Below are 12,830 nucleotides of genomic sequence, written 5' to 3'. Positions count from 1 at the left end.
AATTTTGTTCTCACAATACATGATTATCTCAGGTGGCTACTCCTTGATGGGTTACATTAAAGATATTCCGACCCTGAAAGGAGATAACTACGAAGAATGGAAAAGAGAACTCGACCTTGCCTTTATCTTGGGAGAGGTGGACTGGGTGTTGACTACCCCATGTCCTATAGAACCTGCTGAAATTTTCAGAGGTGAAAAAGAGTCAGATGCTGAATGGCAAAAGAGAGAGAGGGACAATGCTTCCCTCATCATGTCGTATGACATTGAGCATGCGAAATGGTCTTCAGCCAACAAGAATTGTTTGGCTGCGGTAAAGAACACGATTGAGCCAACCATATTGGGCTCAATCCCAGAGTATGACACTGTCTCTAAATACCTCGAAAGTATAAAGAGCCAGTTTACTGGTTCTTCAAAGTTTTATGCGACACAGCTGATAAAGCAGCTTTTTACAGAGAGGTACCATGGAGGTGGTGTAAAAGACCACATTCTTAGGATGAGCAACATGGCTTCCAAATTGAAGCAAAAAGATTTGGGCATCTCAGATGACTTTCTGGTCCATCTGGTTTTGTCCTCATTGCCAAAGAACTTTGACAACCTTGTTGTCAACTACAAAATAAGTACAGAGAATTGGAATATTGAAGAGCTCATCTCTAATTGTGTGCAAGAGGAGGAAAGACACAAAGAGACCAATGGTGACTCCATTAACCTTGTCAAAGATAACAAGGAAAAGAGCCACAGGTCACCCTCCTCAAAAGAAAAACAGCCTCAGCATCTGCCTCAGAAACAACAGTTTACAGTTGAGACAAGATCAGTGTCTACACTGCAAGAAGACAAGACATTCCAAGAAAGATCATCCTGACTTCCTGACAGTGATCATGGCAAAGAAAGGTGAGAACATTATTACATTTGTAAAGAATCTCATTATGATTGGTTATTCTAGATCCACATGGTGGATTTATTCTGGAGCAACTATTCATGTGTGTAATTGTTTAAAGGGATTCCGTTCAATGAGGACTACGCAAAGAAGTGAAAGATCCATTAGAGTTGCTAATGGAGTTGAAGCAAAAGTTGAAGCTGTTGGAGATTTTCGCCTAGAACTCGCGAATGGCTTCACACTTTTACTTCCAGATGTTTTTATGTCCATTCTTTGCAAAGAAACTTGATAATAAGTGTATCCAAATTGGATTCTGATAGATATGAAATGGCAAATGTGAACTATGGTATAATAATGAATGTATTGGTCTTGTGTTGCAAGATCAGCTTTATTTGTTATCTCTTTCTGAGAATGTGAATGTTGTGTCCTCGTTGACAAAAGAAAAGAAAAGCGAACTTCTGATGTCTCATCGAAATTATGGCACTGTTGTTTATGCCATATTTCGAGGGGGAGAATTGAGAGACTGGTTAAGAATGTAGTTCTTCCTCCATTGGAGTTCTCAGTTTTAGAACGATGCATACAATGTATAGAATGCATCGGTGCCCAAAACACCGTATGAGCTATGAATCCTCCGTGTGTGGGGAAGTCCTGCAAAGGATAAAGTATTTAACCCAAAACAGTAAGCTGCCATTTTATTGGTTATTCTGAAAGATCAAAGGGTCATCGTTTCTACTGTCTAAACAGTTATACAAAGTTTGTAGAAACGAGACACGCCGTCTTCTTGGAAGACGAAATGATTAGGGGGAGCTCGGTAATTTGAGAAATTGATCTTGAGGAGAGGCGGGTGTCTGTACCCGCTCCGTCGACTCAGGAACCTTTCTTCTCTCTACCTGCTAATGTTGTGCCAGCAATGCATGCCGTTGCGGTACCAACACCTGTTGTTATCTCTCCTGTGGCAACAATGAATGAAAGTGAGGAATCTGTTCTACAGGATTCAACAGAAATTATTGCCACATCAGAGGAGGAGCTGCAACAGCCTCAAACAGATAATGTGCCAGAATAGGAGGCCCCTAGAAGGCCTGAAAGAGTCGCATATGGAGGATGATCCCATCTCATATGAAGAGGCCATGAGAAGCCATGAAAGATGAAATGAAATCAATGAAATTAAATGATGTCTGGGATTTAGAAGAAATTCCTAAAGGAGCCAAAACAGTAGGCTGTAAATGGGTCTACAAAACCAAATATGACTCCAGAGGGAATATAGAAAAGTTTAAAGTGCGACTTGTGGCAAAAGTTTTCACGCAAAGAGAAGGCATTGATTACAATGAGACTTTTCTCCAGTCTCTTGTAAAGATTCCTTTATGATTATAATGGCACTAGTGGCACATTATGATTTGGAATTACATCAGATGGATGTAAAAATGGAATTTCTAAATGGTGATTTGAAGAAAAAAAGTATACATGGCACAACCGAAAGGTTTCGTCATGAAATGAAACGAAAATATGGGATGCCGTATAAAGAGATCCATTTATGGGTTAAAGCAAAGCTTCGAGACAATGCTACTTGAAGTTTGATGGAACAATAAAGAAATTTGGGTTTTCAAGAGAATGTAGAGGACAACTGTATTGATTCAAAGTTAAGAATGGGAGACTCATTTTCCTAATTCTGTATGTAGATGACGTTCTACTGGCTAGTAGTGATGTCAATCTACTGCAGGAAATAAAGAAATTCTTGTCCTCAAACTTTGACATGAAAGACCTCGGTGAGGCTTCATATGTTTTGGGCATAGAGATTCACCGAAATAGAACAAAGTATGCATTGGGATTTTCTCAAAAGGCATATATATAGAAAAGGTGTTGAAGAAATTCAATATGTACATATGCAGTGCTACACCTGCTCCTATAGTCAAAGGCGAAAAGTATGGGGCATCACAATGTCCTAGAAATCAGTATGAGCTCAATGAAATGAAAATAAAGCCATATGCGTCAACTGTAGGAAGCCTACAGTACGCTCAAGTGTGCACACGACCTGACTTGGCATTTGTTACCGGGTTATTTGGCAGATTGCAAAGTAATCCAGGCCTAGAGCACTGGAATTAGTAAAGATTATTTGCAAAGAACAAAAGCCTCATGCTGTCTTACAGAAAATCAGAATCGCTCCACATAGTGGGGTATTCGAATTCTGACTTTGCAAAAGATAATACAAAGTTAACATCGGGGGATACATGTTTACCCTGGCAGTAGGAGCTATTTCATGGAAAAGCTCAAAACATACTACCACTGCAGGGTCTACCATGTATGCCGAGTTTATAGCATGCCATGAGGCTACGGGGCAGGTGAACTGGCTAATGAAGTTCATACCCGGTTTTAAAGGTGGTTGATAGTATTGAGAAACCACTAAAGTTATACTGCGATAAAGAACCCACAGTAATGTACTCTCACAACAATTAGTCAAGTGGTGCTGCCAAACACATTGACATAAAGTACTATGTTGTGAAAGACAAAGTCCGGGATCAAACAATCAGTCTCGAGCACATAAGAACAGAAAGGATGCTCGCGGATCCGCTCATGAAAGGCCTACCTCCCAACATGTTCAAGGAACATGTAGCATGCATGGGTTTTAAGGGAAGCCTTATGAATCCTGGACTATAGGGCCCAAAAGTTAAAGTATCTGTTTCTGAATAGAGATGTGTATAGTGGCTGTCGAATCCATCGGTAATTAACCGTGACGATGAAACATGCTCTATATGTAAATCTGTGATGGAATAGAAAAAGCTAAAGGAAATAGTGAGATCAAGGGGGAGAATGTTAGATGGATCTCCCTCCCCTTGAGCCCAACGGCTCAAGGGGGCCTTGACCCGCGCCCTGATCGGGGGCGCCCAGCCCAATGGCTGGTGGGCCCCCGTCACACTGTGCCATATAAAGAGGGGTGGAGGACGGGACGGCATAACGACACAAGGAACGAGGTTCGTCGCCGCCGCCACTCCACCCCATAAACCCTAACCGATCGAGGGGGCGCAGCCAGTGACGGGAAGTCCACCGCCGCGCCACGCCTCGTCGTCGACACCGTCGCTGCTGCAACCGCATCACCGCCATCGGAACCGAGCACATCGTCGCCGCCGTCCACGTCAAGCCCGCGACGACAACGACGATGGCCGGCCGGACTTCCTCTTCCTCAACAACGACTGGTCACAACCCTAAATCCTCTCACTCCCTCTTTGTTCATTCATCTATTGTTGTTCATCCATTGCAAATAGAACCACCCGACTAGATCTAAACCTAGGTGATCCAATAGACAACCCTATCATCATCAGCTTCGAAGGACAGTGAAATCTCTCAGCCTGATTCGTGTCACTGCACATGTTATCTTAGCCTACTTGTTAGTTGTCATTGCTTGGGATGTACACACTAGAATTGCATCCTGCTATCATGTAGCTCTGTTTATATATTTGAACTGCTTACAAAGCAACCTGTGATCAAATGATGGTTGTGCTTGTTGATAATACAAAGCAAAGGTACTACAATAAGTTGATTTGCGTGTGTTTTGTTCAGGCAATTCGGTTGATGATGATGCTATTGCTGATGATGATGTATGGGATGATGTTTCGGATTCTCCTGGTCATGGATCCACATTAGACAGAGAGTGGGTTCACAGGCAGAACCAGTTTCATAAGGTATAAACCTAAGGCAGCAATTTGATTATGGGAACTTTGCCCTATTCCTAAAGGAATCTGTGAAATTGTTATGTTCCATTTAAATCATCTTTACTGCAATATATTTCTTTAGTTATGATTTGTGAAACTTGTGTTTGGACCAGAATGTGTAAAGTAATCTTTCCATTTTTCCTTTAGATGGGATACAGGGATGGTATAGCAGAAGGACAGAAGGACATCGCCCAAGAGGGGTTCAATGTTGGGTTTGGGCAATCTGTGCATGTTGGCTATAAGTGGGGTCTTGTTCGTGGGATTACCAGGTTAAAATGGATATTTGCCATTCCAAGTATAGTTCTTGTACGCAGCCGCTTGTAGCATCCTTATTGATTCTGTTTTCTGTTTATTGTCCTTAAAACAGTGCATTAGCTAGTCTCCCTGACAGCTTGAAAGAAAAATTGTTGCCCAATGTCCAGTGCAGAGGACAACTCCAAGAACTGAATAATTCTGTGCAAGAAATTTCAGCAGAAGACGCACTTCAGATGTTTCATGAGAGCATTCTTCAGAGTAGCCATTCATCAGAGGAACCAGATGCAACATTATAGAGAGCTACAGATTCCAGTAGGTTGCAAAGCCTCTCAAAGGATCTTGTGATTTTGTTGCATGAATGCTCAGATGTGAAAGTTAGCGAAGAACTGAGAGGAGGTTCATAAACAAGTTGGCGGAATTGTGAGCACTACCAACCCTATGTCTGGCCTAGTTGCTACTTGCGTCGAATTTCAGTTTGCTGAACATCGAGGAAGATGGTGATTCAGGGGTGTTGTTGGAGATGGAAGCGATTCAATTCCTTGATCTCACAACCATGATTTGCTGTTTCGAACTCAAAAGGCTTAAGCCTCAAAGACCAAGAAATTAATAAGAATGTAATTGTAAATCTTGTAACTAAGATTTCACTGATCATATAAGCCTTTCCTTTTCCTGCTAGATATAACCGGTTTCGTATCTGTAACTCGCAGCATGCACACACACACACACACGCATTTCATTAGAACTTTGGCAGCTGCTAAGATGATAACTTCCTGAATATCTTCTGCAGAAAGTCTGGTGTATGACAGTTGCATTGTAACTTTGCATCTTCTGGTTCCAGGAAGTGTACTCACTTTTTTATCAATTGAGAAGGTTCGAGCCACTCCTGAATGTTTGCTACTGCCCTACTTATGTAATGTTGAATGTTGATATGATGAATGGCCCTTGGTAATTTCAGTTTGACAGCTCATGTCAGTAAGTGGCCCGCTTCTATTACATGTGGTTGGTGCGATTGGTGCATCAAGCTCAGCACCTCTTTTCGACATGTACCAGGTTGGTGAGAACATCAACACTTCTATCCGTTGCATGTTGTGAGTGTTGGTTTTCAATATTAATGTCATTCATTCATGAATATTCATGATTGATCTGGTTGGAGCGTTCATTGATATTTTATACAGTACAGTTATCTTGAATCTGAACTATGATTGATCTGGTCTCTTGGCTTGGTTGCTCCTGACTCCTGAATTGAATGAAATACTCCTGACATCCCAATCGGTTGATTGGCACTTCTGACGGTACATGTTATTCTGAATAGATTCAGTTTATTGGATTGGAGGTTCTTTTTTTACCCAATCCTGTCGTTAAATCTACATCAGAACCTATAGCAACAGAGTTTTTCCTTCCCTATTTCTTGTTACATGACATGTATTCAGGTTACATGCTCGCATATCAATTCTGATTTCTTGTTCCCAGCAAGTTTGGCACCGTCTTATTGTCAACACGCTTGCACAGAGACTGGCAGACTGCTGTCACATATCCAATTCTGATTTCTGGTTCCCAGCAAGTTCAGGCCCATCACTCTCCTAGCGGTATTCTGAAAAGCTACTTAAACTTGCCATCACTTATCAGTCAAGTTAGATCACAGCTCAGAACTTATTAAGATGGCGAAAGATATGCATCTTCTGTTAGTGATTACAGGAGATATAGGAGAGATTGAATGGATAATAATAGTTCTGTACCCATAGATAATCAAGACATGCTATTGTAGGGAGAACAAATGCTGTCAATAAGAGTTTTATTGATCTTTGCCCAAGGAATACATCCCAACACTCTTGCCACTTCGCAAGTCTCGTACACTTACACATTAATCTATCTTATATTTTTATTAAAAAATCATAATTATTTAGTTGATATACAAGAAATTGGTGTACGTCTACTTAAGAGATTAGAATCCATTTAAGAGATTAGAATCCATCCTCGATGTCATGGCCATATTTTTTTTTTGCTTGTAACGATAAGAAGATGAAGATGACGTAGGCTGCCTGTTTATTATCAACCAACATATCAGCTAACGAGAAACATCGGTTATTTTGTAGTATACACAAAACGTGTTCACTATCATGCACACGCTGCTGATGCACACTCTTTTTTAATTATATGGGCTCTCCATACATATATGTGTGTATATAAAAAGTGTACGTACGAGTAGTATGTAGTACGTAGAAATCTTAATTAGTCTATGGATGGATGGATGGATGATTGGATGGAATCAGGAGTGCATCATCTGATTATTATTATTGTCGTCGTCGTCGTCGTTGGCCGGATGGGTTCCGGCAGGGTGCATCTCCGTCTCGTGTAGCTGGCGGTAGCGCTTCTCAGCCTCGGGCATGGCGCCCATGATGGCGCGGAGGCGGAGGTTGACGTCGTCGAGGCGGTCGTACACAGCGTCGTTGGTGAACATGCCGGCGCAGACCTTGGTGATGGTGGTCCAGCTCTCGGCCACCGGCAGAAGGATGATGACGACCGAGCCCACAGTCCCCCACGCGATCGCCACCGCGGCCCACAGCGTGAAGTAGCCAAGGCTGTACCTCCTCGCCGGCAGAGACAGCGCAGGCCACGCCACGACGATGACGGCGGTGAAGACGAGGCCCCACCTGACGATCCAACGCTTGGCGTGCACCAGGCGCTCCTCCTTGAGCTCGTCGTCCAGCGCGGCATGCACGCTCTCCACCGTGGTGATCATCTCCCGGCTGGTCCCCCAGTCGTAGTGCTGCGGGCGCAGCAGGCTGCACGCCGCGTGCACCGCCCCGCCCACCAGGATGGACACCAGGTTGCCCGCCAGCATCGGCGCGTTCCGACCTGTGGTGTCCAGGTTCACGCGCCCGTACTGCACCTTGGCCACCGTGAGCCACACGGCCACGCCCAGCGCGCAGCCGGACACCGCGCCGCCCATGGCGCCCACCGCGTTGGCCTTGCTCCACAGCAGCAGCAGGGCGATGGGGATGACTGCGGATCCCACAATGACTCCCATGGCCAGGTACATCCACCCCAGGGACACCCCCGCCACGTTGAGCACCACGGCGAGGACCCCCATGAAGCAGCCGAAGCCGAGCACGACGGCCCTCGACACGCGGAGTATCTGCTTGCCGGAGGCGCCCGGGTTGAGGTACGTCCGGTAGATGTCGTAGGTGCAGAGGGAGGAGACGGCCACCAGCTCGGCGGAGCCGGCGGATGTGACGGCCATGAAGAGCATGGTGAGTAGCAGGACGGAGCCGGACTTGCCCATGAGCGCTGTTGCGGTGGCCGGGGGCACCAGGCCCTTGGCTGCCTCGGCGGCGGTGAGCGGGAGGTCCAGGGCGAGCGCGCCGAGGCCGAGCGAGGTGGCCAGCGAGAAGGGAACGGCGAACCACACGAGGCCGCCCAGCAGGTAGCCCTTGTGGGTGGAGGATGGCCGGGCGGCGATGGCGCTCATCCAGTAGCCCTGCAGCAAATTAAATTACTTGTAATTAATTGACGATCCAAGATAATTATTAGTACTACGTACGTTTGGGTACGTACGTTGTCTACGAACACCGTTCCAAAGTTGCCGACGATGTTGATGATGCCGAAGACGAGCCCCCCCGAGCTGAGCATGGTGAGGTAGGAGCCCTTGAAGTTGCCGGCGACGGGGCCGCACGCCTGGCCGTTGCGCGAGAGGTCGGCGGAGCAGTCGCGCGCGGCGCTGGCGACGGCCATGAGGCGATCATACACCACACGCGGGCTCCCGAGTTTGGAGCTGGAGGTGTAGACGAGGAAGACGAAGACGACGAGCACCGCGTGCACGACGACGGAGTGGATGTAGCTGGCGAGGAAGGTGGCCTTGAGGCCGCCGGCGAGTGTGTAGACGACGACGCCGAGCGGGATGAGGAAGCTGGCGGCGTAGACGTTGACTCCGGTGAGGGCGTTGACGACGGCGGAGCCGCCAAGGAGGAGCATGGCGGTGACGATGACGTTGGTGAGGAGGCAGAAGGTGAGGAAGACGAGGTGGGCGGGGGTGCCCCATCGGGCGCGGACGATCTCGCAGACGGTGTGGGCGTTGGGGGCCTTGCGCTTGATCTCGATGGCCATCACGCCGAAGAGGAGCACCTGGATGGTGGCGCCGCTGGCGTACCAGAATGGCCCGCTCACCCCGTACTGCCATGCCACGTTCGAGCTCTGCAGGATGGTGGCGGCCCAGGTCCACTGCGACACGATCACGCTGGCGATCAGACCCGTCTTCACGCTGCGCCCCGCCGTGTTGAACCACTCCGACGTGTGCTGCGACCCGACGTAACGCTTCTCAAGCCACACCTATATATATATGCATACGTACGTAGGTAGTAGCCACAAATTAATTAATCATATCTCTGCGATCGATCGATCGATCGATCTCAAGAGAGGAGAGGCCGAAGGATCGGAGGCTAACCAGGAAGGAGGTGAAGAGCGCGAAGAAGGCGCCGAAGCCGAGCACGACGGCGTACCCGACGGCCTGCGTGAGCACCGGCCTTCCGCCGAAGTAGCTGCCGGCGCGGCTGCACACCCCGTTCACCACCGAGTAGTACTCCGCCCCGAACCCCAGCTCCGCAGGAGGGCACACGCCGCTCGCCATCGCCAGCTTCAATCCAATCGATCGATCCTAATTAAATGGGGAATTTTTACTCTAACAGACGGATAGATGGATATGTACTGTACTAGCTAGCAGATCAGAGATGTGTGCCTAGCCTATTAGGCGCGTATTTATACACGTATAATGACCATATATGCGATGCAAGCAAAGATACACTCTCCAGTCATAGATGCGATGCGATGCGAGCTTAATTTGGAGTGATTGGGTAGTTGAGCACGGAATCTTCTCTTCTTTTGACCCAGTCATCCACTAGCTAGCTATATTCCAGCTGCATGCGTACATCATAGAGTAGTACAGTATATTATACACACTCGTCGTTTTCTCTGATGGCGACCAGATTATACAAAACTCCATTTATTTCGTTTTCGCAAAGTCCAACTTAGTTTACTCACTTATATATAACACCAAACAAGGGCGCTTCACTTGTCAACAACACGTACTGCACGCTATCAGAATCGATAGCTACACTTCCGTCGATTCTCTCTGCTTCCTCCTCCGATAGGCCAGGTTTAAGGGAAATGGCACTAATTAACAAGCCACTAGGATCCAGTTGTAACGATAACAATCCAAGGTCAAAATCGCCCGCACACAACTCGCTACATAATTAGTTGCTCCAGTTGCGCATGAATGCCATGTCCATGTTTCTGTTTGTCAACGCACACCGCTTGCACCCATTCTATTTGTGGAGCAAACTCTGTTTTTTTTAAAAAAAAAGCGTTCTCACAAGTCATCGAATATGCAATGTCAACGGCTTACATTAAGTATGGCAGAAAATCTTTTTAATCCCCTCTAAAGACGCAGCCGCGGCCTCTCCACATCTGCATCATCGTGGAGGCTGCCTAGGCCGCGGGACGGCGGGAGGCGTGGCCTTCGCTTCTGGTCCGCACCTCTATTGGATGGATGGATCCATTCTCTCTAGTGAAGTTTGATGAAACGCATGAAAATTTCCTTACTTGTGTCTCTGTTCTTTAAGGATAAAGCGACAACGTTGCCGCAACAGGAATTGCAACGGTTAACTGCTACATTATTTTTTAACGCATCTGCCTGTAAACACTATATAAATAATATATTTTTTGGCTTCCTAAAGGAAGTAGCACAAATAGTTGATAGTTATTGTTACCTTCCCTCACAATGGATATTGCAAAACAGGATGTGAGCTTTTATTGCTTATTCATTGCTTTAATCCTATACCGTGGACAACTAAAAAGAGATTGGATAGACCTGAAAGCCTTTTGTGTGTATGCGGAGTCCTGCGGAAAGCGAACATGCCCGTACCTATAGTCTACCTAGGATCGATCTAATCCTAGGGGAATATGTGACTCATAGTGGAATTAGTTGAACATTGAAATTCAAACTTTGGTAGGCAACCCGTATAGTCTATTGTGTACGGGCATTGAGTATTGCCTTTAAAAAAAGGGTATATGAGACTGCCAAATAATCGTTCGATGAGGTTTAATGGGATTTCAGACACTTTATGCTGCTCATTGATCTAGGGTTTCCTTTGTAGTTTCTTAAGGAGATGTTTGTAGTACCTTGAGAATCAGGATGGGAATGGCTAGGGTCAATCCACTTATAAATTGAATCGATCCTTAAATTTACTCTAATGAATCTTTAGAATCACTCCAAAATGTAAACGGATCAAACCATTAGAACTTGCACAATCCTAGCAACAGGCGTCCAATTAGTAATTCCGGAGTGCCGCAGCCATGGCGATGGTTGCGCACATGACCTCCCTAGCTCCAAGCTGCGCACTGCTACACTGTGGGCCTCACATGTATTGGACGGAGGGAGTGTATTATCCAATGGATACAGGTAACCCATTATGGGCCCCACATGCTTTGTATAATAAATCGTTCCTATAAAATCCAATAAGTTTTTATAGTGTGAGCACGAGTTTTAAAAAAATTGTATGTCCGAGTTTTACCTACATGTAATACGAATTTTTTGGTCTATTAGTAATGCAGATGATCCATTTGGGTGTTCATGGATAATCTATCGATATAATGAACTCGTAGTGGATTGACCTTGTTAGACCATGGATCCATAAACTCAGTGGAAATGGTTTAGGCACGATTCATATCCTAACCATTCCCATCCTGACTTGGCATACTCCAAAAAGCCGTTGAAGTGAGGCCTAAAATCTTGAAAATGGAAGTTGGAGATTTTGATCAATGGTGTCTCCATCATCGCCAACCACAGTAAACAACTAATGTTCTTGATTACATTTCATAATGTTCACTGTAGATGGTCGTATGGAATTTGACGGAGGCTAAGATGACATGGTAACAAGATTACAAGACTATGGCGGTGTCTTATGGGCAGTTTTATGGATGGGGCAAGCACAAGGGACAACAAAAAAGCAACATGTTAGGAGGTGGTATGGCTACCTGTGTGGTAGGGTAAGCAAGGAAAAACTACCAAAGAGGAATAAATAGGCATTATAGGAAATGTGGACATTCATGTTGGTGACTTGTACAAGTGATATGTATAGAAGGAGGTGCACATAAATCTTGATTGGTGGAGACTCTGGTTAGGGTACCATATGATGCAGAGGTGAAGGTCCCCATGTGGCAGATATGGTAGGGTGGCCTAGCTACTAGGCTTCCCTTCTTGCTTGTCCTGGTAGGCCTTTGTTGCTGACGGCGTCAAGGCTTGACACAACACCCCAAAAGGTTGGATCCCTTGCCTCTCAGCAGCCTATTTGCTTAACCTTGTCTCCTTTGCCCTCTCATGAATGCAGCCTCTGAGACCAAAGCCATGCACGAAGTCAACCTTAGCATCATCGCCCACCGCCGCGCCACTCCTTGAGCCCATTAACCACTGTCCATTTCGTTGCCTTCTTGCATGTGGCCTCGGCAGCCGACCCCCCATGCGTTCCATGGAGGAGGAGGAGGAGGAGGAGGAGGAGGAGGGATAACATGAGAGACGAGGGGACGGGCAGGTGGCGCAACATCCCTAGCACTCACAAGGCACGACCAAGGCTGCAACGATGACAATTTAGTAGTGGTAGCGTCACCGGCTCCTATAGATAGAACCAAGGATAAAGGTATGTCCTCTAATTGGTGCAACACAGGCCTAGATGGAAAGAAGAAAATGGTAGCAAAAGGTAATGAGCTTATTTAATTGGAATTAGTTAGGTGGCCCGCACAATTGTGCGCTAGCACCTATACAAAATGATCTAACTTTTTACACATGGTTTTATTAAAAAAATGTTAAATAGCCATTTAGTTGCCTTAGTCTTTCAAAAGATCGATCCTATCATCATTTTTTGTTTTTAGTTTTATATTTTTAAAAGTCACACCAGCCACCACTCTCTACTCTTTCGCCACACTTTTTTTTTCTGTTGCCCGACCTC

The 12,830-nt window shown here is 45.9% G+C and overlaps 2 protein-coding genes across 2 annotated transcripts; one reads left to right on the top strand and one right to left on the bottom strand.

The window, feature by feature from the left end:
- The first annotated feature begins 3,404 nt into the window (after positions 1–3,404).
- On the top strand, positions 3,405–5,512 carry LOC4349521 (uncharacterized). The gene is made up of 4 exons (XM_015757570.3): positions 3,405–4,062; positions 4,427–4,548; positions 4,726–4,847; positions 4,946–5,512. Exons 1-4 carry the CDS (start codon positions 4,026–4,028, stop codon positions 5,127–5,129), a joined length of 465 nt encoding a protein of 154 aa, XP_015613056.1. The 5' UTR covers positions 3,405–4,025; the 3' UTR covers positions 5,130–5,512.
- Positions 5,513–6,834: 1,322 nt separating this feature from the next.
- LOC4349520 (urea-proton symporter DUR3-like) lies at positions 6,835–9,559 on the bottom strand. The gene is made up of 3 exons (NM_001423117.1): positions 9,275–9,559; positions 8,389–9,159; positions 6,835–8,311 (listed from the first exon to the last, which is right to left on the bottom strand). Exons 1-3 carry the CDS (start codon positions 9,455–9,457, stop codon positions 7,100–7,102), a joined length of 2,166 nt encoding a protein of 721 aa, NP_001410046.1. The 5' UTR covers positions 9,458–9,559; the 3' UTR covers positions 6,835–7,099.
- Positions 9,560–12,830: the final 3,271 nt, after the last annotated feature.

Source organism: Oryza sativa, chromosome 10, assembly GCF_034140825.1.
Source record: "Oryza sativa Japonica Group chromosome 10, ASM3414082v1".
NCBI lineage: Eukaryota > Viridiplantae > Streptophyta > Magnoliopsida > Poales > Poaceae > Oryza > Oryza sativa.
Note: the sequence above shows the minus strand (reverse complement) of the source record. Positions and strands in the feature narration are given on the sequence as shown.

What these genes read in the sequence shown, in the direction of transcription:
- LOC4349521 (XM_015757570.3), top strand. Translation starts at nt 4,026, where the DNA reads ATGGCCGGCCGGACTTCCTCTTCCTCAACAACGACTG. An exon ending in CTCTTCCTCAACAACGACTG is followed by an intron (nt 4,063 to 4,426) that starts GTCACAACCCTA and finishes TGTTTTGTTCAG; the next exon opens with GCAATTCGGTTGATGATGAT. An exon ending in GGCAGAACCAGTTTCATAAG is followed by an intron (nt 4,549 to 4,725) that starts GTATAAACCTAA and finishes TTTTTCCTTTAG; the next exon opens with ATGGGATACAGGGATGGTAT.
- LOC4349520 (NM_001423117.1), bottom strand. Translation starts at nt 9,457, where the DNA reads ATGGCGAGCGGCGTGTGCCCTCCTGCGGAGCTGGGGTTCGGGGCGGAG. An exon ending in CGCTCTTCACCTCCTTCCTG is followed by an intron (nt 9,160 to 9,274) that starts GTTAGCCTCCGA and finishes ATATATATATAG; the next exon opens with GTGTGGCTTGAGAAGCGTTA. An exon ending in GAACGGTGTTCGTAGACAAC is followed by an intron (nt 8,312 to 8,388) that starts GTACGTACCCAA and finishes AATTTGCTGCAG; the next exon opens with GGCTACTGGATGAGCGCCAT.